This window comes from Anguilla rostrata, chromosome 8 (assembly GCF_018555375.3).
Source record: "Anguilla rostrata isolate EN2019 chromosome 8, ASM1855537v3, whole genome shotgun sequence".
Classification (NCBI taxonomy): domain Eukaryota; kingdom Metazoa; phylum Chordata; class Actinopteri; order Anguilliformes; family Anguillidae; genus Anguilla; species Anguilla rostrata.
Genome location: NC_057940.1, coordinates 25,174,719 through 25,202,203, shown reverse-complemented (window position 1 = coordinate 25,202,203; position 27,485 = coordinate 25,174,719). Strand labels below are relative to the sequence as shown.

The 27,485-nt window shown below is 44.9% G+C and overlaps 3 protein-coding genes across 8 annotated transcripts in view; 1 reads left to right on the top strand and 2 right to left on the bottom strand.

Moving 5' to 3' along the window:
* Nucleotides 1–13: 13 nt before the first annotated feature.
* On the top strand, nucleotides 14–4,184 carry LOC135261224 (zinc finger protein 706-like). Its single transcript, XM_064347303.1, has 3 exons — nucleotides 14–478; nucleotides 2,173–2,299; nucleotides 2,626–4,184. Exons 1-2 carry the CDS (start codon nucleotides 344–346, stop codon nucleotides 2,251–2,253), a joined length of 216 nt encoding a protein of 71 aa, XP_064203373.1. The 5' UTR covers nucleotides 14–343; the 3' UTR covers nucleotides 2,254–2,299; nucleotides 2,626–4,184.
* On the bottom strand, nucleotides 4,009–16,874 carry bmp8a (bone morphogenetic protein 8a). The gene is made up of 7 exons (XM_064347293.1): nucleotides 13,222–16,874; nucleotides 10,784–10,973; nucleotides 10,093–10,241; nucleotides 9,651–9,845; nucleotides 9,442–9,521; nucleotides 8,659–8,769; nucleotides 4,009–8,031 (listed from the first exon to the last, which is right to left on the bottom strand). The coding sequence occupies exons 1-7, from the start codon at nucleotides 13,709–13,711 to the stop codon at nucleotides 7,882–7,884; spliced, it is 1,365 nt and encodes a 454-aa protein (XP_064203363.1). The 5' UTR covers nucleotides 13,712–16,874; the 3' UTR covers nucleotides 4,009–7,881.
* Nucleotides 16,875–17,219: 345 nt separating this feature from the next.
* macf1a (microtubule actin crosslinking factor 1a) overlaps nucleotides 17,220–27,485 on the bottom strand; it is a 94,562-nt gene continuing 84,296 nt past the window's right edge. For 3 of the 6 annotated variants that reach the window (XM_064347257.1, XM_064347258.1, XM_064347260.1), the window contains 6 exons: nucleotides 26,614–26,731; nucleotides 25,701–25,763; nucleotides 22,434–22,645; nucleotides 20,493–20,606; nucleotides 19,774–19,885; nucleotides 17,220–19,471 (listed from right to left, as the gene is read on the bottom strand). In XM_064347257.1, coding sequence (XP_064203327.1) covers nucleotides 19,227–19,471; nucleotides 19,774–19,885; nucleotides 20,493–20,606; nucleotides 22,434–22,645; nucleotides 25,701–25,763; nucleotides 26,614–26,731 — 864 coding nt within the window. In that variant the 3' untranslated portion in view covers nucleotides 17,220–19,226. The remainder of the gene's footprint in view (nucleotides 19,472–19,773; nucleotides 19,886–20,492; nucleotides 20,607–22,433; nucleotides 22,646–25,700; nucleotides 25,764–26,613; nucleotides 26,732–27,485) is intronic. The other 3 variants (XM_064347259.1, XM_064347261.1, XM_064347262.1) reach the window with 2 other exon arrangements.

Genomic DNA, 27,485 nt, shown 5'->3' with positions numbered 1-27,485 from the left:
TATCGTTAGCCAGCTAGCCAACCAGGGCTGTTGTTTCTCATTATTCTACATATTTATTTGCCGCAACCAGTTACTAGATGGCCAACTAATGTATTCCACTGCTATTCGTCGTATTTCGATTTTGTATTTGTAAATAGTGGACAGAGCAAGCTGTCAACCTCGGCGTTGCTGCTTTTTGTTAGTTAACGTTAACTATTTGAGTAACGTTAGCAAGCTACATGTTCATGTTGGGAAGAGGTTTCAATATATTTGGCAATGAGCGCTGCTGCTGAACAAACTTTGGATGTTAAATTAGCTTATTTCAAGTCGAAGAAAACGATTATCTTTTTGATTACAGGAGGCCATGGCTCGCGGGCAGCAAAAGATTCAATCCCAACAGAAAAACGCCAAGAAAGCGGCCGAGAAGAAGAAACAGCAGGGAGCAGACCAGAAAACAGCGGCAAAAGCTGCACTGGTCTTTACCTGTCCTGTCTGTCGGGTATGTATGTATGTCTGTATGTGTTTGTGTGTGTGGTTGGTTGTTGGCAGTAATTTATGCGTGGGTAATTTCTCTTAAATGTCACCGATTTTTTAATCGCTTTTTCGTCTGCCTCCTTGGATCCACTGATCTGTATACGAACTAGAAAGGAAACGTGGTCACGTAGTTCCGATGAACCCTACGAAGTCAGTCTAATTCACATTTCCGGATATTTAAACTAGACGTAGGGATCGCCTTTTCCGGTTATTGATTTCTGCTTATCTCTTAACAATGAACTACATAGTGGCTCTTAACAAGGGGACAGTTTTCTGTTCTTAACCTCAGCACCGGATGTAATGTCGCCCCCTACTTATATAAATGATATTCGCTCAAGAAGCAAGTTTCCCCATTGGGCTCCATTCATTTTTGACAGAAAAAATAAAATACTTTCACTCAATTATTGATGTTAACTCTGTGAATTATATTAGAAAGAAAAATCACTTTCTATTTTTCTGAGGTAAAATATTTATTCCTACCACACAGACAAATATATTATTTATTTATTTATTTATTTTAGCCTATGTCTGCTTTTCTCGCTGTACATGTGATTAAGCATGTGACCAAGGACACAACTGAGCATGTCTGTTGAGTGGAAAAATTGTACTGTCTGGTTCTGATGTTCTCCCTATAGGTTTCTATTGGTGTTGCTGTCTGTACATATTTATACTGTAAGGTTCTTAGCGGAAAATGGCAGAGTTCAAAAGCAAAAAAAGCTTAAAGTGTTTCTTGCTGCTACAAGAAGGAAAAAAACAAGAGGAAACAAGCACCACCGGTAGTCTATGTATATATAAAATCTTAAAATGCTAGCTACTAATAACACAGTACTATGGCTAGGAATGGATGCCAGTGAAACTGACAGGTTCAGCTTGCTTTTAAATTAACCGTGGGCTGAAACTAATACAAAATGTAAAACCATTGTTTTACACACGCACGTATATTTATATGCCCTAGTATCATGAAAGTAAAGGAAATGTTACTTTTGACTCATTAAGTCATTACATATGATGAAACAAAATGATTCATTCCCTAGGGAATGTGCCAAAAGATCATGCCTTTTCTACTTGGAAAAGTTTTTTGCTCCTTGGAAAAGTTATGTTACTGGAGTTTCTTGTGGTTAACCAGCACTGAGCGTACGCTTGGTTCCACGTGGTTTCAGGGCTGGGTCAGCAGAGCCTATTTTGGTGGTGAGCAACTTTATCTGTTTTGCTCAAATAATCCTCTATAGCGATAATGACAATGGAGGCATTTCACGAGCCTTGGGAATTAGGAGTTCCTCAGAGTTGAGGAATCTGGTATTGACCTATGGAAGCTTCAGTGTGTGAGATCTCTAAGGCCAAAGTCCTAGTGCCTGACCTAAGAGGGCAAGAACGTCAACTAGGGAGAAAAATGGTCATTGCTTACTTTTAGGCCTATACTTTTTATGACCGGTTTATGGCCTATTGCGTGTTTCCAGGGTTACAGGATTGGCTCACTGTAAGCAGACGTCGCTGGGGGCAGTGCTGTTGACGTCACTCTCCTTTCCTGTGGAATGTACAGAAATTTAGTTCTGTTGTCCCTACACCCCTGTGTAAATAGTGCTTGTATGTGGGTTTACTACCTGTGTATTTTGTGCTGGCTTTGTTTTGTGTCCTCTGTGCTGACTCTTGTGTCTTTAGACTCAGATGCCAGACCCTAAGACGTTCAAACAGCACTTTGAGAGTAAGCACCCCAAATCCCCATGCCCCCGAGCTGGCTGACGTGCAGGCTTGAGGACTACTTGCGGATGGACTGACGACATGCGGGGTAAGATCAGGTTCATATCACTGTTGTCTAGAAGGACATGTAAAAACACTGTGGAGCCTGCATTACTGCACTTCATGGTCATAACCCTATAAACAGCAGGGTTTTTTCCAGTAGTGATTGTTACATCGGCTTGGGAATATCAGTTAAGAACATTCTAATCACATATTTGTGATTGAAAGGGTGATGTAATTCAGATGATACACTTTTTCACATTATGGTCCATGTTGACATGGTAGATCTTGTTGCCCTTCCTGTGTTTTGTGAATTGTAGCCAAGGGGTTCATTTTGTATTTTACTATACCCTGCATAAATGTTGTGGTTCACAGACTGGGTTGTTGGGCACGTGATATGAAACCATGGACAGACGGATGGACTGACTGACCCGGCAGCCTGCTGCGTTTCACTGTAAAACCAGCGATGGAAGGGCAGAGGGTGGGGGTGGAGGTGGAGGGCAGCAGCAGCAGCAGCAGCAATAGCAACATTCGTAACTTTTTAACAGACTTTTTGCTTGTTTTGCATCTTTCCCCAGTGGTGCTGCTGTTCGATTCCACACACACACCTCATAATCTTTTGTGTGTTTACCCAGCTCAATAAGAGCACCAACATGTTCCCGTTGTTAACAGATGTGTGTGTGTGTGTGTGATAGAGAGATAGAGAGAGAGAGGATGGCAGCCGGAGGTATCCTTACACCTGCTAGGCAGGACAGAAGTGCAGTTCAGGAGCATGGCTGCTCAGGTCAGCTGGGTGTCAAGGCCCTGCTGTCAGTCTCCTTTTGAATGCAGAGTTCTTGAAATGATTGAGCCAATGGCATGACTTAAAAAGCCCCCTGTATTGTGGCAGGAAGACATGGAGCCATTGTTTATTTCTCTCACTCTCTCTCCATCCCTCTCTTCAAAACCAACATTTTCATCTAGGTCAGTAATCTCCCTGTTCATTTCAGAGCTCAGCTGGAGGGTTAAATGTACTAATTCTGAAATTATGTCTGCTCCTCACTGCCCAAAGAAGACTACTGTCAAGGTGTCAATCAAGAAAAATGCAAGATCACGGTCATGTCAGTCAGTTATAATTTCTCTGCACCCTTAAGTCAGTCTGCCTGTTTAAGGTGTTTTGTTTTATTCCCCTCATGTCAATAAATGCTGTAATATAAATAGACCATAGCCCTTAATTTCCCCACATAAAAGCTGAATCAAATGCATGTTCATATTCTTCTGTCCCGCTTGGTGGTAGAATGGGGTAGAGTAGGCAGAAAGTTTCCAATGCACCTGACACCGCAGTGCCCTTCGAGGGTCCCCGTGTGCTGCAGCTTCCTAAAGACATGCTGAAATTCCCCAGATCGCTTCTCTCCTTGCGCCGCTTCCATTTTCTTTCTGCACTGAAAGACTTTCCGCTGCGTTGCGTTTACACGCGCCCGTTCTGCACATGCGGCCTGGCGGCTGGGTCCCTGCCCGCGGCTCTGGCTGATAATCCGCCCGTTTGAGGTGGGAGTGACCTAAACCGAGGCCAAGCTAAACTCCGATCTTTGCTGTTACGCAGGCTGCATTTCTTTGCACATCGAAAAGAACCACAACAGGATTGGTCTGATGAGATCCAGTCACATGGGCAAAAAAACAACCAAAACATGGTTGTGGTCCTCTTATAATTTTTTATTTTCTTTAGTCAATGCAGCATGAAAATGCATTGCCAACCTGTCTTCTGTAACTGCCCATGAGTTTTTGGTTTTCTACTGACAGAAAATGGGGTGGGGGGGCACGCAAGGATACTTACAATCCTGTGTAATTTACCTTCTGTACATATCAACTGCATAAAAAATAAAAAAATTCCTTGAAATTTTTTCATGGCTACTAACTTGTACTAGTTAAAGAAAAATAAAGTGAGTACAAAGTTGCTTGCAGTTTCCGGTGTACTTATTTGGTTGTCTTGTGTGCAGATAAATGTACAAGGCTTCCTCTTGCAGTACTGATCTATAGGCATTGGTAATACTCTCAGATATTTAAAAAGTCTACAACAGTAACAACTATGCATACTAAGAACATGGTTTATTACATGATGCATCATGAAAATCACCATGTAGAAATTACAGCACTATAAACGTCCCCCCATTTCAGGACATGTTTAGGACAAATGGCGTCGCACATGTTTCTGATTAGTTGCGTGTTCAATTGCTTCCTTAATGCAGGTATAAGAGAGATTTCAGTGTCTAATTTTGATTATAGGCTTTTGATTGTCTGTGGGGTCTTGTTATTGGCATTTGTCAACATAGGGACCAGAGTTGTGCCAATGAAAGTCAAAAGAATGCATTATGGTTGAGAAATAAGAAAACAGACATAGGCTAACCTAATTCCACTGTTTGAGATATCATTAAGCTCAGTATTAAGCTCCACTGTTCAGCTCAGTAATCGCACATGGCCTTACTGGCCAAGGAAGACTTCTACAATTGAAGACCAAAGAATTTTAACCATAATGAATAAAAACCCTGAAACACCCATCTGACAGATCAGAAACACTCTTCAGGCAGCAGTCATCGGTGTGTCAGTGAATACTGTCTACTGAAGACTTCACAAACAGAACTACAAGATGCAAATTAGTAGTTAGCCACAAAAACAGGATGGCCGGGTTGCAGGTTGCCAAGAAACACTGAAAAGAGCCTCCAGAGTTCTGGCCCAAGGTCTTGTGGACAGATGAGACCAACATTCATTTGTATCAGAGTGAGTGCAAGAGCAAAGTGTGGAAGCCAAAATGAATTGCCCAAGATCAAAAGCACCCCCCTATCATCCATGAAACGTGGTGGGAGTGTTATGGTTTGGGTATGTATGGAAGCCAGAGGTACTGACTCACTTGTCTTCAATGATGATATAACTGCTGATAGCAGCAGCAGCAGAATGAATGCTGAATTGTATGGAAGCATCTTTTCCACTCAAGTTCAAGCAAATGCCTCCAAACTCATTGGATGGCACTTCATTCTACAGCAAGACAATAATACAACTGTACTGCTAAAGCAACTAAAGAGCTTTTCAAAGCAAAAAACAAAAAAATTCTTGACTGGCCAAGTCAGATCTGAATCCATTACATTTATATGTGCCAAACATGCCTTGAAATGGGGGGATGGGATGGCCATGTATAAAAAGTGCCGTAATTTCTACATGGTGAAATCAAAGTATATAAAATACCCTTAAATAAGAGCTGAGAATGTGCACTTCACATACAAATAGTTTGATTATGAATCTAAAATTGTGGAGTACAGAGCCAAATCAATAAATGTTTCGTCCGAAACATTATGGAGCTCACTTGTATATATACATATACACACAGTACAGGCCAAAAGTATTAGGCTGCCACCTGTACTTTTTAAAAAGAAATAGAAGAATTCAATTAATATATACACTTTTCTGAATAACAAACCAAAGTACAAACTTTGTTTTTCAATTTTTTTTCCCACAATAGCAGAAAAATATTTTTTATTAAAATGTTTCTAAATTATATAAATAAAATGACCTTAGATACGAATTTCCTCAAAATAGCCTCTTTTGACTTCATCCATCTATCTATCCATTCATTATTTATACCTGCTTATTCCTGGACACAGTTGCAGGAGGTTCTGGAGCCTATTCCAGCATGCATTGGGTGAGAGGCAGGAGTACACCCTGGACAGGTCATCAATCTATTGCTGGGCACACACACAATTCATTCGCCATTCACTCACACTTATGGGCAATTTAGAGTCACCAATTAGTCTACCTGCATGTCTTTGGACTGTGGGAGGAAAGCAGTGTACCTTGAGGAAACCCGCATGGACACGGGGAGAACATGCAAACTCCACTAAGAAAGGCCCAGGCCAAGATTGGAACACATGACCTTCTTGCTGTGAGGCGACAGTGCTACCAACTGGACCACCACACAGCCCTTCTTTGGATTCAATTGCAATAAATTAATTATTGGAATTTTTATCCAATAATTTTGCAAAGTGGGAGGTGGATGAAGCTGGAAGGGTAATTAATTTGAATGAATTATTATCTACCGTAAGTTTTTTGAAAATCTCCAGTAGCCTAATACCTTTAGCCTGTAGTGAAAGTAAAATAGATGCTAAAGCTGCAATAAATATGGCAAAGCAGGAGTTAGGCTCCGATGTGCGGAGCCAAGTGTACATTGTGACAAGAAGTTTATTCCCAGTGAGGAATTGCAAAGAAGCTTAAGATATTTTAACATGTAAAATATCCTGTGTTGTCTAGCAAGAAAAACTGTCTTACAGCTGCACCACAACTATAGGATGAACAAAATCCTACTAGAGAGAAACTAGTTCCTCGACTACAGTCAAACGGCAACTACGATCTGCTGGTCTAGAAGCCCTGGCTATGTGCTGTTAACAAGCAGAAAGGACTCCAGTGGGCCAAGCACCATCAACACAGGACCAAAAAGATTGAGAAAAGGCAAAAGAACATCCTTTTACACCAGCAGATCATAGTTGCCATTACACTGTAGTCAGGGGAACTGGTTTCTCTCTAGCTGCATTGAGTTCTTCCTGTAGTTGTGGCGCAATGGTGCAATGGTCTCCTTTGCTTGACACAGCAAGATATTTGTCTACTACCTCTTGATCTTCCTGGTCTTCTCCGATTAACATTACTGCCCATCGGCTGGACCCTTCTGAGTGTGTACTGAACATTGCACCTAGAAATCTTGCTTCTTTGCAATTTCTCATGGGAAATAACCTTGCCACAATATTATGTTAATTTGGCCCCACACATCTAAGCCTATCTTGCCTTGCAATATTTTTTGCAGCTTTTCTGCCTATTTTACGTACACTGCAGGCTAATGGTGTTAGGCTACCTGTGGTTTAAAAAAACATGAGGTAGGTAAGATTTCAGTCACTTTAACTACCCCTCCACCTCCCTCTCACCCCATTTGCAAAATGATTAGATATACTTTCAATAATTTGTTTAATTGCAATTAAAGCCAAATGAGGCTTTTTGAGGAAAGTCATGTCTAAGATTAAAACTCATATGTTTGTGTTATTGTAGATAGAAATGGAAAAGATGCCTACATTTTGGTTTGTTATTCAATAAATGTGTGTATATTAAATGAATTATTTTCTTCCTCTGGTTAAAAAAAACCCACAGTTGGCCTGTACTTGATATTGGCCCAAACTGGGAGTGAGCAGCCCTGTTATTGGAGAGGTGCTAACCTGCATATTTTCCAGGTCCACGTTAGCCAAGTAAGCATTTAAACATGAGGTTTGAAAGAACTGCAGGGCTGCACTGTCTATCAATTTTCTATTTATTAACTGATTGCGGTTACCATTTTGAATAAAATGCAATAAAGGAATAAAATGTGAGCATCATTTTCTAGCCTCCATTTTTGATAAAGTAAGTTCCTCCTTTTTTCAGTTTAATTGATTTTTCAATAGATTTTTTGACATGCCAGCACACTTGAGTCCTTTTGCTGTACACATGGAGTGTCTGAATGGCAAGGCCAGACTGAAGCCATCATATTATATGTTGTAGCTGTCCTTGACTCTGAAATCCATGGTCTAAGCAGAGACATTTCTGTGTAGAATACTTCAAAGCTCTGCGAATGCACGTTTACATGTGCTACAGGCAGCCACAGGTTTTCACCACCATGTTACGCTGCCTCTTAAGGATGACGTTGTTGTTGTCATCGTAGAAGAGCACGGAGATGGGGCTAAGCTTGGTTGGGGCACAGCAGGCCTTGGGAACCTCATCTGGCTTCATCAGGTGAACCTGGGGGTGAGTGGAACAGTGATGCTGATTGGAAGTGAAGTCCACATTTATTTTTAGCCCATTTCCAATCAAATCCTCTTTGAAAAACATATAATTTGCAAGTGTTCAAGCCTATTGAACTGGCCCCCAAATATATATTTTAAAAATGGAGATGGTGCTTGTTTTGGCAGTTGCAAGCCAAATGCATCACAGTACTTTATGCTCACTGTGACTGAAGACATTAATGTATGAAATTAAAAGTCTGTGTGTAACATTAGGGGATTTATGAAGACTGTTTCCCATAGGATGCCCTCATCATGTTCCTGGGACATAATACCTACCAGACTCCTCCAGGATGTTTTAGAGGCTGGCGGTCCGGTCTTCACATTTAAAATAACTCACTTATGATGGGTTTTATTCCTTCATACTTTAAATTCAAACATTATTATTATTATTATTATTATTATTATTATTATTAATAATAACAATAATCATAATAATAATAATAGTAATAAATACATTGCCTTTTTTGTACATTAGTGAAAGCAATTGGATCTTCTTGGAGTTTAATTTTGTGGTCATTTTCTGAATTGTACTAAAAGCATAAATATAATTATTAACATAGGGGGGAGCATGCTGGGTACTGACCACCAGCTGGATCATGGCGTGGTTGGTGGCGTTCATGCAGGATCCCAGGGGGTACAGACATTCCCCATCGCAGTAGAAAGCTGAGTAGCCCTCCGGTGCCAGAACCCAGTCCTGGTGAAAAAAGGACTGTCACTTCAAAATCAGCGCAAAATCAACCATCCTTCACGCAGTGTTGTTAAAAACTACCACCAGTACCTTACAGGAGATATGGACGATCGTAATTTCTTTCTAACTGATTTTGGACTGCTGTGGGAATATTTAATCAAGCTGGTTCAGTCAGTTCGGTTTGTAGATTCAGAATGACAGTGACTCAGAGCATGGTCATGTGTGCGGTAATTTACTTATGTGCACCAACATTAACTATTTGCACATGTGGCAGTTACTCCTCCTGGCTAGTCCACATTAACGGTCAGCCATTAGTAAAACTCTTACAGCGCACGGTTCTTCTGAAATAAGAAAACATATTTTCAGAAATGATGAAAAATAGTGACTTGAAAGCATTCATATGCCTCTCATTTCATGATTTTAAAGCACTTTACATAGAAGGAGGGACATTGGGGATAATCTTCGCCAATGTGCAGCACCCAGTCTTCTGTGAACTCATTTGTATTGTCTAATACTCCAACCATTATAGATCAATTTGGTCAGAAGTGTGCTGTTCAGCCAGTGCAATGTTTTCTGTCAGTTCATAGCATTGATGGGATGGCTACGATTGGATATTATGTCCATGGCAAGGGCACGCATATTAGTCATTCATTTCCGTCCATTAATCACGCAACTCACCTTCCAGCCCAGGTCTCCAAAGCTGACGTAGAGCTCATGCTTCTTACAAGCCTGGCGCCCACTGTTGGCATGGTTATTGTCTGAGAAAGAGGAAATTGATTTTACCTGCATTTTTTTTTACCTGTTTCCTGTCCTTCCACCCAACCCTTTCACCAATTTGCCTCCTCATGCCCTAACTGCTCCTTCCCACGCACCCCCCTCACCCATACCGAATATCCCGGGTAGCCTGTTGGGGTGGGGCAGGTCGTACTTGGGCTTCTTCTTGCGCTGGTTGTTGTGTCTGAGTGCGCGAGGCGCCCGATAGGGACCCTGACTGGCCCGGAAAAACGTCACCATGAAGGGCTGTTTGGAGCGAGGCCCCCGCCGGCCGACCAGCCCCACCCAGCCCGCCGACAGCGAGCGGTCTGAGGGACAGAAAGACATTTTGCCGTTACATCCTCGGTGACTCACTCCTAGCCTACACCCTCAAAGCATTCCCTGGCAATATGCTTCAGGTAAGCTGTAAAATGTGTCCTGTACATGTCCATTCTCTTTCCTCCTTAAAGGAGTTATTCTGTAACTCTGTCTTCCTCCTGTGATCCGCCTCAGTGATCAGACATGGCACCGCCACCCCTCCAATAACCCGCGCCCGCAGTGCCCTGTGCAGCTCACCCTCTTCTGTCTCCACATAGAGCCTGATGCCCAGGTTGCTGCGAGGGTGCAGTAGCCAGCGGTTGCTGGCTGAGGTCACATCGAATGCCAGCCAGCCCTCCTGCCCTGCCGGCACCGACTGCATGTCTAACAGCACCAGCTCGGGCTCCCTGGGGAATCAGCAAACCAGAGAGAGAGAGAGAGGGAGGGAGGGAGAGAGAGAGCGAGAGAGAGGGAGAGAGAGGAGAGAGAGAGAGAGAGAGAGAGAGAGAGAGCGAGAGAGAGGGAGAGAGAGAGGGGGAGGGAGGGAGAGAGAGAGCGAGAGAGAGAGGGAGATCTTTGAATCCTCTTTATTTTAGCACTTAAAAGGACACAATTTCTAACTACTCAACAATTCACAAATATACTAAAAGCAAAAGCCAATAGAAACACAACATATATCACAAAAAACATATATCAGCTAAAACCCACACAAATGAAAATAAACACCATCCCAATATAATTATGTATAAAAGCAGAGAGAGAGAGAGAAAGGTGAAAGGTGAGCAAAGATTGAAAAACATGAAGAAATGCTGATTACTGATAGAAATGGACAGGGTGAGGGAAGGGAGAGAGGTGGAAAGTGATCTTCAAGGAGACATTGAGGTGAAAAGCAGGAAGAGAGAGCTGTAGGAAGAGAGAGGCAGAGAGAAGATGGAGGGCAGGGCCGGACCTGTGGCGGTTCTCTTTCAGGATCTCGTAGACGGAGATGTGCAGGGTGCGGTTCCGCTGGCCGATGCTCAGGGTTTTGTAGATGCGGAACTCGGCAGCCGTGACCGCCTCACCCTGGGGCAGGGGCGTCAGGTCGAAGCGGAACTCCTTCCAGTACGGCCGCTGCTGCAGGAGGTCCCGTTCCTGTTCCACTGTTTGGTGGGGGAAGGAAGGGGGAGGTGTTCAGCAGAAAATGTCACATGGCAAAGGGAAAGAAAGATTGAATTAAGGAGACAAGAAACAAAAAAGGAAGAGAGAGAGGGAATTGATTGGAGTTGGGGGGGGGGGGGGGTAGAGAGGATGGCATAAATCAGCAGACAGACAGAGGGTAAGAGTGTGTCCTTGTGGAGCCAAGCAAATCGGGGTAACACCCACAGTCGAGCCTACAGGGTAATTAGAGGCCCTGTGGGGCCAGGACTGCAGTAGCAACTGAACACAGAACCACTAATTACAGCCCCTGGGTATTTTTAGAAAGGTAGCAAGCAGTATTTTCATTTCGCTCTCCCTCTGCCTTTTTTGACTTTTCAATGGGGCCAGTAATTCTGCACGGCTGGTCAATTATGGATGTGTGTGTGTGTGTGTGTGTTTGTTGCCTGTGTGAAGCTGAATGTTGTGCAATTGTACGTGCATGAATGTTCACACTTGCTTGCATGTGCATGTGTATTTGCCTGCTTGAGTGCATCTCAGAGTCAAATTGTTTGGCTTAAAGTCGGCTGTTATTTTGCCCATTTCACCACCCATTGCCATGAAGCAAGAATTCATTTCTTTCTCCATTCAGAAAAGGATAAATACATAAACAAAAATACTTTTTCACGTATAATTGTGTAATCAAATCTTTCTTTTATAAAGCAACCATTGCTTCTGCTCCTGTCATTTCATTTCAAACTATTTTCAAATTCACTATAAAAATAGTCACATGATTTCAAAAATAATATTGGTCAGAAATAATTATTTTCAACACAGAATACACTGCATAGAAATATCCTCTTGCCATAGCTGTTGTTACAGTAGAAAACAAATCATTACATTCCCGTGCATGCAATGTCTGTAATGTCATTGAAATGTCAATTTAATGTCAAGTCATAGAAACCTTCAGGGAAAAGAACTTGCTTAAAAGGACAAAAACAAAGAAATCAGCATAATTAATTAACTGGGGTATTAATTACTTCAACCTTTTGCATTTAAGATATTAAACATTGCTCTGTTGCAAATTGTTTATCTGTATATTAAATAGCCATCAGCTGCTGTAAACTATTACCAAGCCAAGAATAAATCTAAATTTATTTTATGTGCATTAAGTTCAATGCACTCATACATCATAATCAGAAAGATGACATCCAGACAGCACATTTAGCCCAGTATATTAGTGATTTCTGTTTGTGTGTTCAAAACCATGATGATCAAACATACAATCGTCATTATATATGCTACTTCTAATATATGAAACAGCAGGTCGTCTGGCTTCGTCACCTGCCAAAATTCTGTTAAAGTAACATTCAAATTCAAAGTGGTGGTCTGGTGGTTTCCACCATCAGATCCCTGTCCACTTTCCCACGCTACAGGTCTTCGCAGTTCCAGGAGGGAGAGGGGAAGGAAGCGATTGAGGAGATGTTTAAATTCCATTGGCAGATAAGTATCATGTCTGTCTGGGTTGGAACAGGAAGTGTCTTTCGTGAGGAAGACAAAATGTGAGGTTACCTAAAGCCCCTTGCCCACCCACTGCAATGCTGAACAGCAGCCTGCAGCTCTTAATGATTAGCTTATGGCTGTGGGACTATTGGGTCCTTATAAGAAGCTAATGCTGATGTCACCAGTGACAACACTATGTAACGTGATTCATGCCACCCTCATGTGACACTGATGTACCAGCATTTCAAATAACATCTCAGGTCAGTGATCTTCATTCCCGGTCTAGACAGGCCATAGGGGTCTGCTGGTTTTTGTAGTTGCTCAGGGGATAACGGATCAATTAAAGAAGCTGATTGCACAGGTAACTCACCTCAGTTGGTTTCTTGACTCTGAATTGGTTGCTGATATTAACGCCAAAACAAAAACTAGCAGACCCTGCGGCCTGCCAGGACCAGGAGTGTAGATCACTCTTAGACTGAAATTAGGATTTACAGAAGATTAGCATGTGGAAGCGTTCACTTGGATAAGCAAATACAACTTCAAAGCAAGTTTACTTATGTAAACCTATTTGGTTAGGTTTGTGGTAGGTGCAACACCACCACCACCTTCATCATCATCCTTCTTTGTTAATATCATTTAAATTGTTTTTTGTCCTCAGCTGTTTCTTTGGTTCTCAGTTTCAGTTGACATAAGCTTATAGAACTAAACTACTTCAGCTTCGTTGCAACCTCCACACCTGTTCTCTTTTCCCCAGTTGCAGCTGTCACTCACCCACATTGACGAAGCTCATGACGGTGTCAGCCTCACTGACCACGGTCCCGAGGGGCGGGGTGTGGGTGCTCAGGGTGGGCAGTGCCACGTGGCTCAGCTTGTCCAGTTTTAGGCCCAAGCCAGGGGCTTCCTCCCCTTCCCCTGACACGGCGTGGTACAGGTCCAACATGAAGAGCGGGGCGGAGGAGGGGGGCCGCAGAGGGGGGTGTGGGCGGGGCCGGCCGGGGAGCCCCAGGATGGACAGGATCTCCCGCTGCATCTCCTTCCTCTCACGCACGCTCAGCCGGCGCTGCAGGAAGCTGGAGTGGAGCCCACCCTCCGCGAGACCCCCCAGGCAGAGCAGCGCGCAGAGGGGGAGGGAGAGCAACAGGGGGAAGAGCCTCCGCCGCCCCGCGCTGTTGCCACCACCGACCCCCCTCCCCCTGCCACATTGGACAGTCCTGCCAGAGCGCAAGGTCGTTTGAGTGTCAGCAGAAGTGTCCTTCACCATTATTAACAATGATGTTTTCCGTCTCTTTTATTGTTATAATCCCTTTTTTAATTTAAAAAAATGTCACTTCCTTGATTTTCTTTTTCCTTTTTTTTTGTTTCCTTCTCAACCCACACTGTATTCAGTGGAGACTCCGTCAGCTAGTATGGATCCACAGTAGCGTCCAGCACGTGCGTGCTCCTCTGTGACTCAAAAACAATTTGGAATAATCAGAGAGTGAGACATGTGTGTTTACTCTGATTTAGCTCTCCTCCCTCCATTCCTCTGCTCACAGTATTACTTTATCAACAGCCACTCCTGCTTCAGCCTCATAAAAAGCCAGCTCACAGAGGGAGAGAGAGAGCCGTAGAAAGAAGGTAGAAGAAACCTGAGTTTCAGTCAGTTTAAACAGAAAACAAGTGGCTATTTTATGCCCATCAGCTATCTTTGAGAATATTTTTGGCAGAGAAAAAAAAGGTCTGTTTGCAGGGTGGAGGAGGCGTTTGGAGAGAGAAACACACAAAACTAAGTTCTAGTGCATGAAGGAAAAATCAGGACCAGATTCATAACCAGAAACCAGTTCAGCCTTTATCCAGAAAGTGCAAAAACAAACATCACACCTGTTGCCCTTTGAGATCTGCCAAAAACCAACAACCGGTCAGGCCAGCCAGAACCGGGATCAAATCCAAATTTAGTACACAAAAACAAAGAAAAAAAAAAGACCTGTATCCAATCTTCCTGTGTTTCCCCCCTTGCAGCAAGTAGATTACGCTCACTCGTTCTAGCTTCTTTAAGTCTTTTCACATCTTGTTTATACAGGAAGGACGTTTCGTTTCTTAATAATCCTCCATTGCAATTTCAACCGCCCTTCCCAGTAGTTTTTAAAGAAATTTTTTTTTTACCACATTACAGAAAACAATTCTGATCTCACAAACCGAAGAGTGGATGCACAGACACGCTAACGCGCTGCTGCTGCTGCGCTGTGATTTTGAAACTCTGCGCCGCCGTCTGTTCCGAGAAGGTTAGCCTCAGGATTGGGCGTGTCAAACCTAAAGCCCTCTCTCTCCTCCCTCTCTTTCACCATCTTTCCATCTTCTCAACTCAATTGCCTCTTCCACAGCCTCACTTATCTTTCCATCTATAGCTCACCACATCCTTAGCCCAAATCTTCTCTCATTTGATGGACCCAGCTAGCCAGCCCAGTTTTGACGTGCTTGTGTTTGACCTTGCCACTGTTATGTTGATATTGTGGTGACATCGATAGTTTCTGTAAGATGAGTTAATCACTGTTCCGGTTCAAACAGAGGGACACTTTCTGGTAAATATTTGCTCTGTGACAACAAATGACATCTCATTTATTAGTGCTCCATTTTTTTGTTATGGAGGTGAGCTGTGTGTGTGTGCAGCATGTGTGTGTGTACAGCTGTGTGTGTGCAGCATGTGTGTGTGTACAGCTGTGTGTGTTTAGCATGGGTGTGTGTGTACAGCTGTGTGTGTGTAGCATGGGTGTGTGTGTGTACACCTGTGTGTGTAGCATGGGTGTGTGCAGCATGTCTGTGTGTACAGCTGTGTGTGCGTAGCATGGGTTTGTGTGTACAGCTGTGTGTGTGTGTGTTTGTAGCATGGGTGTGTGCAGCATGTGTGCACGCACAGTGGGTGACAAACCCACAGGTTATGCGGTTCATTCTCCGAAGATCTGGAGTTAAATACCAGTAATTCAACTGGCACCAAGCCAAAATCTGGAATGACCAGTTTCTGCTGTGACTCTGCATCACCTCATCTGCATACCCAAATAAAGGCAGATGCGCCAGGAGGTCTGTGTGTCTGGACTGAGCAGACGAAGAATCTGCCAGAGGGAACACTTCTGCTTTGTGGTTCGGCCTGATTCTAAGAGTTGTCAAAGACTGAGGAGTTGGATTGATGTTATGTTGTTTAACTTGATTATTCAGAAACTGCCAGGAAACCTTTATTATTATTTTTGTCCTTTGACCAAGTTTACCAGATTTCAATTTCATTCAATGCACCCTGCTGTTTAGACTACCATTTTACACTATTTTTACAGATTATAGCACGCCTATCATACATGTGTTTGTAATAAATGTGGGAGTTTTGAGTGCATTGTGGTAAATGAACAGGGTGATGGTAACCTTGATCTGCCAGCTGGTGTTTGTGTGTAGAACTTCAGTGCATGCTGGGAGATGCGGTCACTCTGGAAAGCACACACAGCCTCCAAACATCAACCCCACTGACCAAACCAGCTGAATGGCGTGAGCCAAAAAAAAAAAAAAGTCAAGAGCTATTTCTTTTCTGGTCTGTGTTTGACCACGTGTTGAGTCCTGAGACTAAAACCATGTTGGGACTTCAGCGTAGCAGTGGTAGGAGTACAGCTGTCTGGTGAAATGTTGATCCAGGATGATGGAAAAAGATGTGTGCCTAAATATCTGTGCACACACACACACAGCTGCAGAATTTAGACTGGAAGCCACCGCCCTTCCCAAACCCCATCCGCTCTCTTGCAACCACCTCACTAGACACATGGGTATTCCAAGTCCCCCATAGACACACACGCACACACACATACACACACACCTGTATTCACTGTCCACACAAACACTAAATTATCCACATATTTTCTACCCATTCACACACATTCTGTCTCCAGACACACATTCCCACTTACCCTCTCAAAGCATATTAATACCTGCATTTAACACACACACACACACACACACACCAATGCACGCATTCCCTTTATGTTCGCAGACATCCAAACACACAGCATCACTTGTGAAAAAGTGACCACAGCCCCCATAGTAAAGACAAACAGGGTCATGGGCTGATGCGCACACACACACAGATACACACACAGACACAGACAGACACACACGCACACACACACACACACACACACAATAAAGACAAACAGGGTCATGGGCTGATGCGCACACACACACACAGATACACGCACAGACACAGACAGACAGACACACACACACACACACACACACACACACAGACAGACAGACAGACACACACGCACACACACACACACACACAATAAAGACAAACAGGGTCATGGGCTGATGCACACACACACACAGATACACACACAGACACAGACAGACACACACACACACACACACACACACACAATAAAGACAAACAGGGTCATGGGCTGATGCACACACACAAGATCACACACGACACAAAAGACACACAACACACACACACACACACAATAAAGACAAACAGGGTCATGGGCTGATGCACACACACACACACAGTAAAGACAAACAGGGTCATGGGCTGACGCATGTATACACACGCACGGACACGGGAACATACCATGGGTGTGTCTCTTATCTGAGCTGAAAGCTAAATGCACCCTGCTGCTCATTAACAGGAAATTTCCGGAATGCAATGCGCTGTGGTGGGCATTTCTTCAAAGACAGCTACTGTAGATACAGTTAATTATAAAGGCCAGAGATTCAACCCAAACATTAGAAATAAAAACATTTCATCCTGGGGCTGTTTTTTACTGCAAGCAATATTTTAATACAAAATGAGAGCAAAAAAGGTTTTATAGTCAACTTATTTTTCTTTTACACAATTCACTTATAACCCCCTCCATTTTCTCTTAAACACACTGAGAACACAGCATCAAAAGGGGATCCGTCACACCCCCTCTCCTCCCAAAAGACAATAAATAAATTAAAAAATCACCTTAAGATTTCAGTTGATTTTCATCAGTTATTCATATTCTTCAGAACTCACAGAGAGAAATGAAGGAACACACTTGTTCCTATTAATGTCACAATTCAAAGCTCCTATCGGGGAGAAAGAGGGAGCACAAGTAGGACAAATGGGTAGAGAGGGGGCGAAGGCTCTTCCTCACCTCTCTCCTTCAATGATTTTCCCCATCATCCATTTTCCCAGTTTTATTTTTATTTTCTACACAACGAGTGCTGTGCCATTCTGTCATGATCCTATAATTGTAGTCACCGGGCAAAAAGGCCGCTGTCGGAATCCATGTTTCCTGGTCAGTAATTTCATAAACTATCATTTACAAGAAAAGATTTGAGAAGAGACACTTTCTTGGTAAAAAAAAAAAAGAAAGAAAACAAACCAAAAAGATTATTATCATATTAATACTAATAATTCACGGGAGGTGATATGATACTGAAACTGAAAAATAAATACAAATTTCCTTAAGCTAGCCAAAAAGGAACAAAAACATTGAGAAGGATTATAAATTAACCAGGTGAGGGACATTCACAATTTTCATTTTTTGCATACTGTGAAACAATTCATATGACCTCTGATTTCTGTAACACATTATGACTGTACGGAGTTAAAACACACAAACACACACACACACACACACACACACACGACATGACCCAGAAGTCCCACCCATCAGTGTGACCCAGGGGTGCGGGAGGGCGGAGTGGGGGTGTGTATGGTGGAAGTACAGTCATATAGACAGTCGGTGCACACTCTTCAGACTCTTCATCTGAAGTAAGGTTCACTTCATCAGCAGAGGTATTCACTTCACTTCACTTCCACGTGTTTGCAGTTCATCAGGTGACAACCGAAGGTAGTCCCGGAAGTATGATGTCATCAGACGGGCGTGTGGACCTCACAGAGTCGCGGCGGGGCGGGACCCTCGGATGCTGCTGCTCTGTGGCGATGCCGAAGGAGAACGGTGCGACAAATCAAAACAGCCGTTGCCTCACTTCCTCCTCTCACAGTCATTTTCTCGAGTTCGTCGCATCCTCAAAAAATTCAAAATAAAAAGATACAAAGAAAACAAGCGGCACCCTCTCACACACACCCCAAAATTCAGGAGGAATTATGTGAAACTGTATTGTGTGTGTCTTCATGTTCTCCTAAATCAGTGGAACACCCCTCCACTGTTACCACACCACATCACACAAACGCTGAGGCTGGAGGAGGTACTGTCTGCTGGATCACAGCATGACAAGCTGTGTGCGTGTGTGTGTGTGTGTGTGTGTGTGTGTGTGTTTATTTCCATCCAGAGAGGTGTTGGTGAATCTCTCATGCACACACACCCACAGCCACAGAGCCTCTGCTTCAGTTCGGTCACAGGAATCAACAGTTTGGCTGAAACTGTTCTACTGATTCCTGCTCCTCAGGGTGTGTGTAAATGGCTCTGCATAAGTGTGTGTGTGTGTGTGTGTGTGCCTCCCCCACTGCCACACCAAACAAATTCTAACGTAAGGATTAAAATAAAGAACACAAATAAGGCAGCGTCATTATAGTTATTGTTAGTGATAACTCCTGTGGAAGAGGTCTGGATTCAGCAGCGTCTGTCTGTCATTCCACAACAATCCAAGCAAGAAAGACAAAGACAGGCAAGCTGGGGTTTGGTTTCCGAAACGTTCTGATCAGTTCAGCCCAGCGTGGGCGCGTGAGAGTGAGCACCCTGCCAGCCCCTGCTCCACCACCATCCCCGTGAGTCTGTGACATCTGTGTCCCTCTGGCGCCCCCCGGTGACGAGGAGGTTGTTTTTCTCTTATCTCTTGCCAGTGGGCGTTTTGGGGCTGGGTGCCTTCTTGGAGATGGTGGGGATCTTGGAGGGCTTGGCCCCGGGGCGGCGGGGCGTGTCCGAGGTGTCTGAGCAGGCCGAGCGCGTCTCCAGGAGCTCCGAGGCGTCCGAGGCGTCGCTGCCCCGCCGGCTGCTCGCGCGGCTCCCCGCCCGGCTCCCCGCTCGACTCGCCGGGCCGCTCGCCGACGACGGCGCGCGTTTCGCTGAGGATTCTGGGGAAGAACAGGAGGGTGGGGAGAAAAACGGGAGGGAACAAGGAAGGATGAGGATATGATAGAGAGAGGGAGACTTCAGTACTCAACCACATTCATATCTCATAAAGAGTTAGCGGGAGGAACAGTCAAAACGGTAAGAATAATGAAACAGAGTGACAGAAGAATGGAAAGGAAAAGGTAGAAGACAGAATGAGACAACAAAAAAAGCACAAAAACAACACCTAGCAAACATGAGAAAGGGGGAGAAGGCAGAGAGAAGCAGGCAGAAAGGGAGAGGGAGGTGGAGAGGCGATTCTCACCTGGGCGGCCGGGCTTGGCCCCGCTGGGCGTGGCCTGGCCCCCGTTCTCCCCGGTCAGAGAGCCCCGGCTGGAGTGGAAGGTTGGTCTCTTCAGCTTGGAGCTCGCAGCCCCCTACAGGGAGAAAGAGGAATTGCATTACTGTGGCACGGTCATTCTGATGCTGCACCATCCTTAGTGTCAGTACATCAGTGAGTTTCTGAATGAGCGCCTTCCTGAATAACCTGCTGACTTAAAAACCAGCGAACTAGTGAATTACAACAACCAGCGAGTTGAAGATCAAGAAGAGGAATTTCTTTTCTGACAGTGACCAAAGCAAAATAACTGACTGAAAGGTCACACAAATCCCGTCACACTCAAATCAAACATTATACTACTTATACTGCTCCTCTCTGGTGACGATCAGACTCTGAATTATCCTATTTTCCCAACTTTGTTTTCACTGACTGCTTATAGCTGATTTGTATGCACAGCATCAGATATGGGCTATAGTCTAGGTGTGAACATGAGGTCATGAGTGTGCACAGCGTATCAGTATAGATTGTCTGCTACCAGTGCTTATCAGTCTATAAATGTTTATTGCAGTATTAATGCAGGCGTAGATATTATTATATACCAGAGGAGACCAGAGTTCAGCATATATCAGTGAGTGTGCACTGATATCAGTGCTTATCAGTGAGTATCAGTGAGTATCAGTGGGTGTACAGTATCAGTGTGTTACCTCAGGCCCGGGGGTCTGGCTGTGCTCTGGGCAGGACTGGCACTTGGTTGGAGTTGGAGTTTTACTGTGAGCCAGCCAGGGCTTAGCATAGCCGCGAGATTGAGTGTGGGTGGACTGTGAAATATCAGCCAGAGAGGAGGGAGAGGAACGAAAAGAGCGAGAGAGAGAGGGGGGGAGAGGGAGACAGAATGAGGGAAGAGGCAGGGAGAGAAGGAGAGCAAGAGAGAGGGAAAGCGAGCGAGACAGAGAGCAAGGAGCAGCCAGGTAGCAATTAAAGTACAGAAAAAGAGCAAGAGCAGGAGAAAAAAAAGAAGCGGAAGAGAAGAGAGAAGCAGAGGAGCAGAGGAAGAAGGTAGGGGTGTTGCAGTTTGATTTTTGCGCAGGTGAAGATGAAGCAAAAAAACACAGAATGGAATTATGGTGGGAAAAATCCACAGGAGGAGATGGAGGAGTACACAGGGTAGAGGGAATGAACGAAGACAAAAAAACAGAACAACAAATAAAAATCTCACAGTTAAAGACCCGGGTGATTTTGTCATGCAGAAACAAGAGGATGAGGGGGATCACTGTACCAATGGGTTAACCCGTTATCAGCACACAAACATGGTTAAAATCACAGCACGGAAAACACACAGGCGAACACGCTCGACGCAGCGAACATGACACACACATGATCACAGATATTTCAACTAAACGGGTTTTTTATTGGGCTTTGCCCCGACTAATCAGTTTCAGAAGCTTTGATTTTAGACTTTTCTCTTCAGTCTTATTTCCCAGAACCTTTGCCTATAGATGGAAGCATTATTAGTGTGGGCATTACGTTCTCTCTCCAGTTCAGGACGTTTGGAAATCCAAACACTGGCAGAGAAGACCTAACATTCTGACTCCAGAGTCCAGAATAAAACGGAATTTGGCTGTTGATGCAGATGGTCCTCCTTAAGGCTCATAACACTTATGAATCCAAGGGGAACTAGGACTGCTATATATGCCATAATTTATCTGACCCTTCACACCCAGTCTTGTATGTTGAAAATCTAAAGCTTTGAGGTTTATGTTACGATAAAATTTAAAGCTCAATCAAGTCTTTTTCTGAAGGGTTCAGGGGCTTACATAGTATAGTTCGAGGTTACCTACCTCAAACCCAGCCCGATACAATGTCTCTGGCACTGACGTACACACACACACACACACACACACACACACAAACACACACAGACACACACAGACAAGCCCAGCGCAACGTTGCCATAACACCCCATGTGAGACGCCACGTTTCCCGACAAGACAGACACCACCGGGCGACAGCGCGTGAGAGAGTGCGGGGGGGGGGTTTATGAGCACGGGTTGGACAGGTGTGCGGCGTGCTGCGGTACGCGTGCTCCTCTGTGAGTGTCGTGATGGGGCTGAATGTGCTGTCGGGGGAGCGCTTGTGCCTGTGGTGCGGTGCGCATGGAGAGTTCCTCAGGCCGTCCAGATTCTGAGGATTATTACTGGCAGACTGCATGTTCCCAGCTCTTCTCTTCTCCTCGTCTGTTGCCTATTGGTCCCCTGTACTCACCAACTGTATTACCAAGGCTACCAAACCCCATATTACCACTATGATCTCAACTAATAGCAAATTTAAGCATCTGGAATGTTTCTACCCTTCTCCGAATACAAATAGTTTTGTTAATTGAATCAGTCACAAAACTAATGTACTATAATAAAAAGTAACAATTAATTGAATACACTTTCGGAAGTAAAGGACTGCAGTAGGCTGTATTTAGGACAATGTAAGACATACCGTCAGCCTTACCCCACCATCTCATAGCAATAATGGTTATACACTAAATATACCATTCACCATATTTATTTTGCATGCCAGCAGTAATTCTCCAAGAAAGGTAACAGAGGTAAAGAAACAGCCCTGAGGAAGCAGTAAGTGTTCGGGAGGAGGCTCACCCGTGAGGAGGCCGTGGGCGTGGCCGGGGCGGAGGGCAGGGAGGCGCAGCTGGGCGCGCTGTGCGAGGCCGAGGACGAGGAGCGGGTGGGCGACGCCGTGCGGGACGAGGGCTTGGAGCGGCGGCCCCGCGACCGGAACGCCGCGAGGCCCTGGGAGGCCCCCTCCGGCAGGATGAACTTCTCCCGCAGCTCCAGGTTCGTGCGCCCGCGCGCTGGAGGAGGGGGGGGAGGGGGCGGAGAGAGACAGCGGGAGAGAGAGTCAGTCAGTACACACCACAGCGAGAAGGGGGGGGGGGCGTTTTGAGGCAGCGAGCGGTGGGACTGAGTCAGTGCGCGTGGAGCAGTCAGGGCAGAGGGGCGAGAGTCAGTGCGAGGCTGGTTCACTCCTGAGGAGTCAGTGCGGGAAAGACAGGCGGAGTCAGTGCAGCAGGCCTGCCTCCTTCTGAGTCAGTACAGTTAGTATCCCTTAGGCCAGTCAAACAAGCACAGTCCTTCCAATGATTTCACAACAGTGCTGTGTCTGGACGAGCTCCCATATTCTCAAAGGCAGGGGTCGGCAACTAAGTTTGGCCTTGGCCCAAATTTTTCTAGTTGGTGGGGCAGTACATAGCCACTCAGTTAATAAGCCTACCATTAGGCCTACACTAAAATTGTACAGGAAATGTTCTCATATCTGCGCAGCAGGCATACATAAGAGACTAAAATACATTAAATCTGATAAAATCAACAATATCTGTTGTATCAATGCATCTAAGTTCGTTGATTGGTAGGGATTCAGGGGAATATGCTACAAAGGCTGTCAGCGTGTCACAATATGGCTGCTAGGCTACTGTAAGATGGCCAGTGTTGAGTACGCTACTCAAAAAATGCAGTTGACTAAGCTACCAATTACTGAACACTAGAAGTCATTAAGCTACAGCACAGCTACCAATAAGACTAAACTAAATTGCCATGCCAGTAATACTGTGAACTTCTTTAAATCACATAAAAATACATAAGTTAACTGCTCATTTAGCCATGTTTTTTCCAAGTTGATTTCATGGAAGAAATCTTCAAAATGAGTTCTCATTTTTAATAAATGACCTAACATTTTCTAACCAGACATTTCTTGCACTTGCACTTTCATGATTTCATGAATTTAAAGCAACCAAGTTATCAAGCTACGGCTTACCAGCTTAAAATAGCCCATTTCTTTGCCTAAACTGCACTGCTTCACAATCCCCAAATGACAAAAAAGTTAATAAAAGGAGTCTTGCATTACTACATAACTTGGCAGCCGCCTGCCGTCATCGCACGGATGCACTGAAAGAGTGATGAGAGTTATGACTATGGCCCTGCAGACTCAGACTCCTCATGACGTGATCTTGTCCAAAGAGCGAAGACTAGTGTGGAGGGAAAGAAAATCCGGGCCAGACAAATGTTCCAATTTCCAACTCAATATGCCTGTTTTTAAATGTTTTTTTTTTTTGTTTGTTTCTTTCGAAACTGAAATTAATTCTCAAAGGTTGACCTTGCTCCCGTTGTTTAACTCAGGGGTAATGTACCTTTGTCCACACTGCCTCATTTACAATTTTAACAAATCAAACATTTCTGGGGTGATTTAGCAGGAGGCCAGATTTTTCCCACAGGCCACCAATTGCTGACCCTGGCTCTAAACTAAGGGTTTGTTTTGTCTGCCGCATATAAGGACCATAAACAAGGCAGGGGGCAGAATGTGTTTATGAGGAGTAATTTCAGGCAGATTTGCACACGTCTGCCTGGGGCTAGGCCTGTCTTGTTTTCGGGAGTGGGGGATAAGTGCTATCATGTGGTCTGCAGTCCAGAGAGATGTTAATAAATGCATTCTCAAACAAACACTGCAGCAGCCCCAACACACAACAAACAGCCAAGAGAAGCCAGCCACAGACAGAGACAGAAAGAGGGGGAGGGAGGGCGGGGAGAAAAGGAGGGATGAGGGGATAAGGGGAGGGAAAGGGAGAAAAGAAGGGAGAGGGGGAGGGAACTGGAGAGGAGAAAGAAAGGGAGGGAAGAGGAGAGAGGACTGCAGTGTGCAAAGTAACAGCAGTGCACTGTAGCAGTGGTCAGTAGCTGTCATTTCAGCTCAGGACACACCCCCTTTTCAGTCACCACTAGCAACAGCAGGCCAGTCAACCATGGGTGCACTCTGTAATTTCTTCCCCACAAGCCAGGTGCACCCTGTAATTCTTTCCCCGCGAGCCATCACATCAAAGAGCTGCTTCAAGCATTATTAGAAACCCAGGCCGGCCACACCCAGGTCTTGAAGTTTTCAGATCTCGCCCTACAAACACCATCTGGGACGCACATGAAAATCGGCAAGACTGGGCCTGGCCACCCCCCGTTTGAATGGGAAGCATGAGGCAAAACTGGCTCACACACAGACCAACAGGCGCGCAACACACATACAAACGCACACACTCACATACACTTAAATACAGCAGTACAAGGATCAGAGCTGGACCAACGGCCTTATGATGTGAGACAGAGTGAGAAAGACAGAAAGCAGGCAGAAATAGATTCTGACAGTGAGTGAGACAGAAACAGAGAAAGAAAGGGGGAGAGAGAGAAAGAGTAGGTACCTCTGCAGCAGAAATAGCCAGGAGTGACCGTCACTGAGAGACACAACAGAGACGACAACATGAAATAAACACGGAAACGGTTGCCCGCAGTCATTCAGACACGCGCTTAGTCACGCATGCACACAAACGCACACGTACGCACACAAACGCACACGCACACAAACGCACACGCACGCACACAAACGCACACGCACACGCACACAAACGCACACGCACACGCACACAAACGCACGCACACGCACACAAACGCACACGCACGCACACAAACGCACGCACACGCACACAAACGCACACGCACGCACACGCACACGCACACAAACGCACACGCACGCACACGCACACAAACGCGCAAAATATACAACTGGTCATTGCGTTTGAGCCTTGCGACTACGTCCGAGTTGCATAGAGCCTGAGAGAACTTCACGCATGTACCTAAAAGGTTTCACTCGCTTTGTCTTTCACGATTCAGATACACGACCCATCCCTTCATCCTGTGAATTTCCAGCTGTGTGTGCGCAGGCAAGCTGGTGCGAAGGTTAATTCAGTGCTGCATCGCATTCAACAAAGCACAGCGTAGCCAAAGAGAACGACAGAGTGCGTGTGTGTGTGCGTGTGTGTGTGTGCAGGAGAGAGAGAGAGAGACAGCGAGAGTGAGAGAGAGAAACCCAACCTATACGAGATGATATGGAGCTGCTGGACTCGGAGCGAAGGATTTTAACTCCTGGATGATGCACTGAGGAGAGAGAGAGGGAAAAGGAGGGAGGAAGGGAGAAAAAGAGAAAACTAAGGACCATGCACCATGCACTATGAGTTAGGGATGGATGACAGAGGGGAGGTACAGGACCACCATGCACAGGAACAATGAACCACAGGGATAATAACTAAATGAAGGATAAAGAGGTGGGTAAGGAAACAGGGACATTCCAGACTGGAGCGGTGACCTGACAGAAAGACTGAGGAATAAGGAGACTCCGTAAAAAACCACAAGCTGAGATAATGAGGGATGGACAGGAAATGGAGGAAAAAGAGAGGGGTGGAGACAGAAAGATGGAGAGCCCCAGAGGAAAGTAGAGCAGTGACCCACCCCAGACAGGATGGGGCACTACAATGAACCGTGGATTTGAGATAAAATCTATGTGTGTCAGTCTACTAGACCTACGATGCATCCATCCGTCCATCCATCCATCCATCCATCCAATCTGTCCATCCGTCTTCTGTCCAGGTTGTTGCAATGTTAATTGTAATCACAGCATTGGTGATTTAATAATGAAAGCCTTTATCGGAATATACCTCAGAGCCTAAAAATAATGCATGACCTTATAACCTTCACTTTTTTAACTTGTGCCCCCTACAGGTGTGGAGGAGCACATGACATTACAGCTGTGATCTGGTTGTGTCTCTTTCTTAGCCGTGTCTGTAGAAATGTATATATACCATCTCTATCTATTTGGGAGTGTGATGAATTTCTGTGTGTGTGTGTGTGTGTGTGTGTGTGTGTGTGTGTGTGCGCGCGCGCATGTGTGTGTGCACATGTGAGAATATGTGTGTGTGTCTCTGCTCATGTTAGCGTGGCTCACTCTCACCTCTGCAGGGGTCATTCTTCACCAGGAACTCATCCAGAGCCATCCAGCCTCCTCCAACCCGGACCATGACCGTACTGCGCAGGATACGCACCAAACGCAGCTGCTGGGAGTCCCCAAACTGAGGAGGGCAGAGAGAGAGAGAGAGAGAGAGAGAGAGAGAGAGAGGGAGAGAGTGCCAGAGAGAGGGAGAGAGCGCCAGAGAGAGGGAGAGAGAGAGAGAGAGAGAGAGAGAGAGAGGAGAGAAGGAGAGAGAGAGAGAGAGGGAGAGAGAGAGAGAGAGAGAGAGAGAGAGAGAGAAAGAGAGGGAGAGAGAGAGAGGATAGGATCCAGAAATGCAAGATAAGATTAGGGGAATTGGGGAACAGAAAAATGAAAAGTAAAGAAGAAAATAAGTATCATACACTAAAGAATCATCACTGTGCATGCCAGTACACAGTACAGCCCACTAACATTCCATTGCGTAATTAAAGATAAACTCCATGCAATGACACACTCCATGCAATGAAAAACAGCTGAAGAAACAGCTCCTGATCAAAACCCACCTCACCCCAATTTTAAATCACAGCGTTACCACAGCAATCATTTATCATTTTAACAATTCAATCTTTAAGCACTATTCTGACTCATGTAACTGTATTTGACTGATTGCAAATAATTACTGTGGCAACCTGCACTTTTCCCCAAGAAGCAAAATCAGAAGCAAGTATCCACGGATACATCCTCCAGGAATCATGATTTTTTTATCATCATAATTCCCCCCTGCCCCCCCAGTGCCCCCCCCCCCGCCACCAGCACACCAAACCAAGCAATGCTCGCATCAAATCCAAATTACCACACCCCTGCACCCCCACCATTATTTACAATTTACTTCA

What these genes read in the sequence shown, in the direction of transcription:
- bmp8a (XM_064347293.1), bottom strand. Translation starts at nt 13,711, where the DNA reads ATGGTGAAGGACACTTCTGCTGACACTCAAACGACCTTGCGCTCTGGC. An exon ending in TTGGAGACCTGGGCTGGAAG is followed by an intron (nt 8,770 to 9,441) that starts GTGAGTTGCGTG and finishes TTTTTTCACCAG; the next exon opens with GACTGGGTTCTGGCACCGGA. An exon ending in ACGCCATGATCCAGCTGGTG is followed by an intron (nt 8,032 to 8,658) that starts GTCAGTACCCAG and finishes ACTCACCCCCAG; the next exon opens with GTTCACCTGATGAAGCCAGA.
- LOC135261224 (XM_064347303.1), top strand. Translation starts at nt 344, where the DNA reads ATGGCTCGCGGGCAGCAAAAGATTCAATCCCAACAGAAAAACGCCAAG. An exon ending in TTACCTGTCCTGTCTGTCGG is followed by an intron (nt 479 to 2,172) that starts GTATGTATGTAT and finishes TTGTGTCTTTAG; the next exon opens with ACTCAGATGCCAGACCCTAA.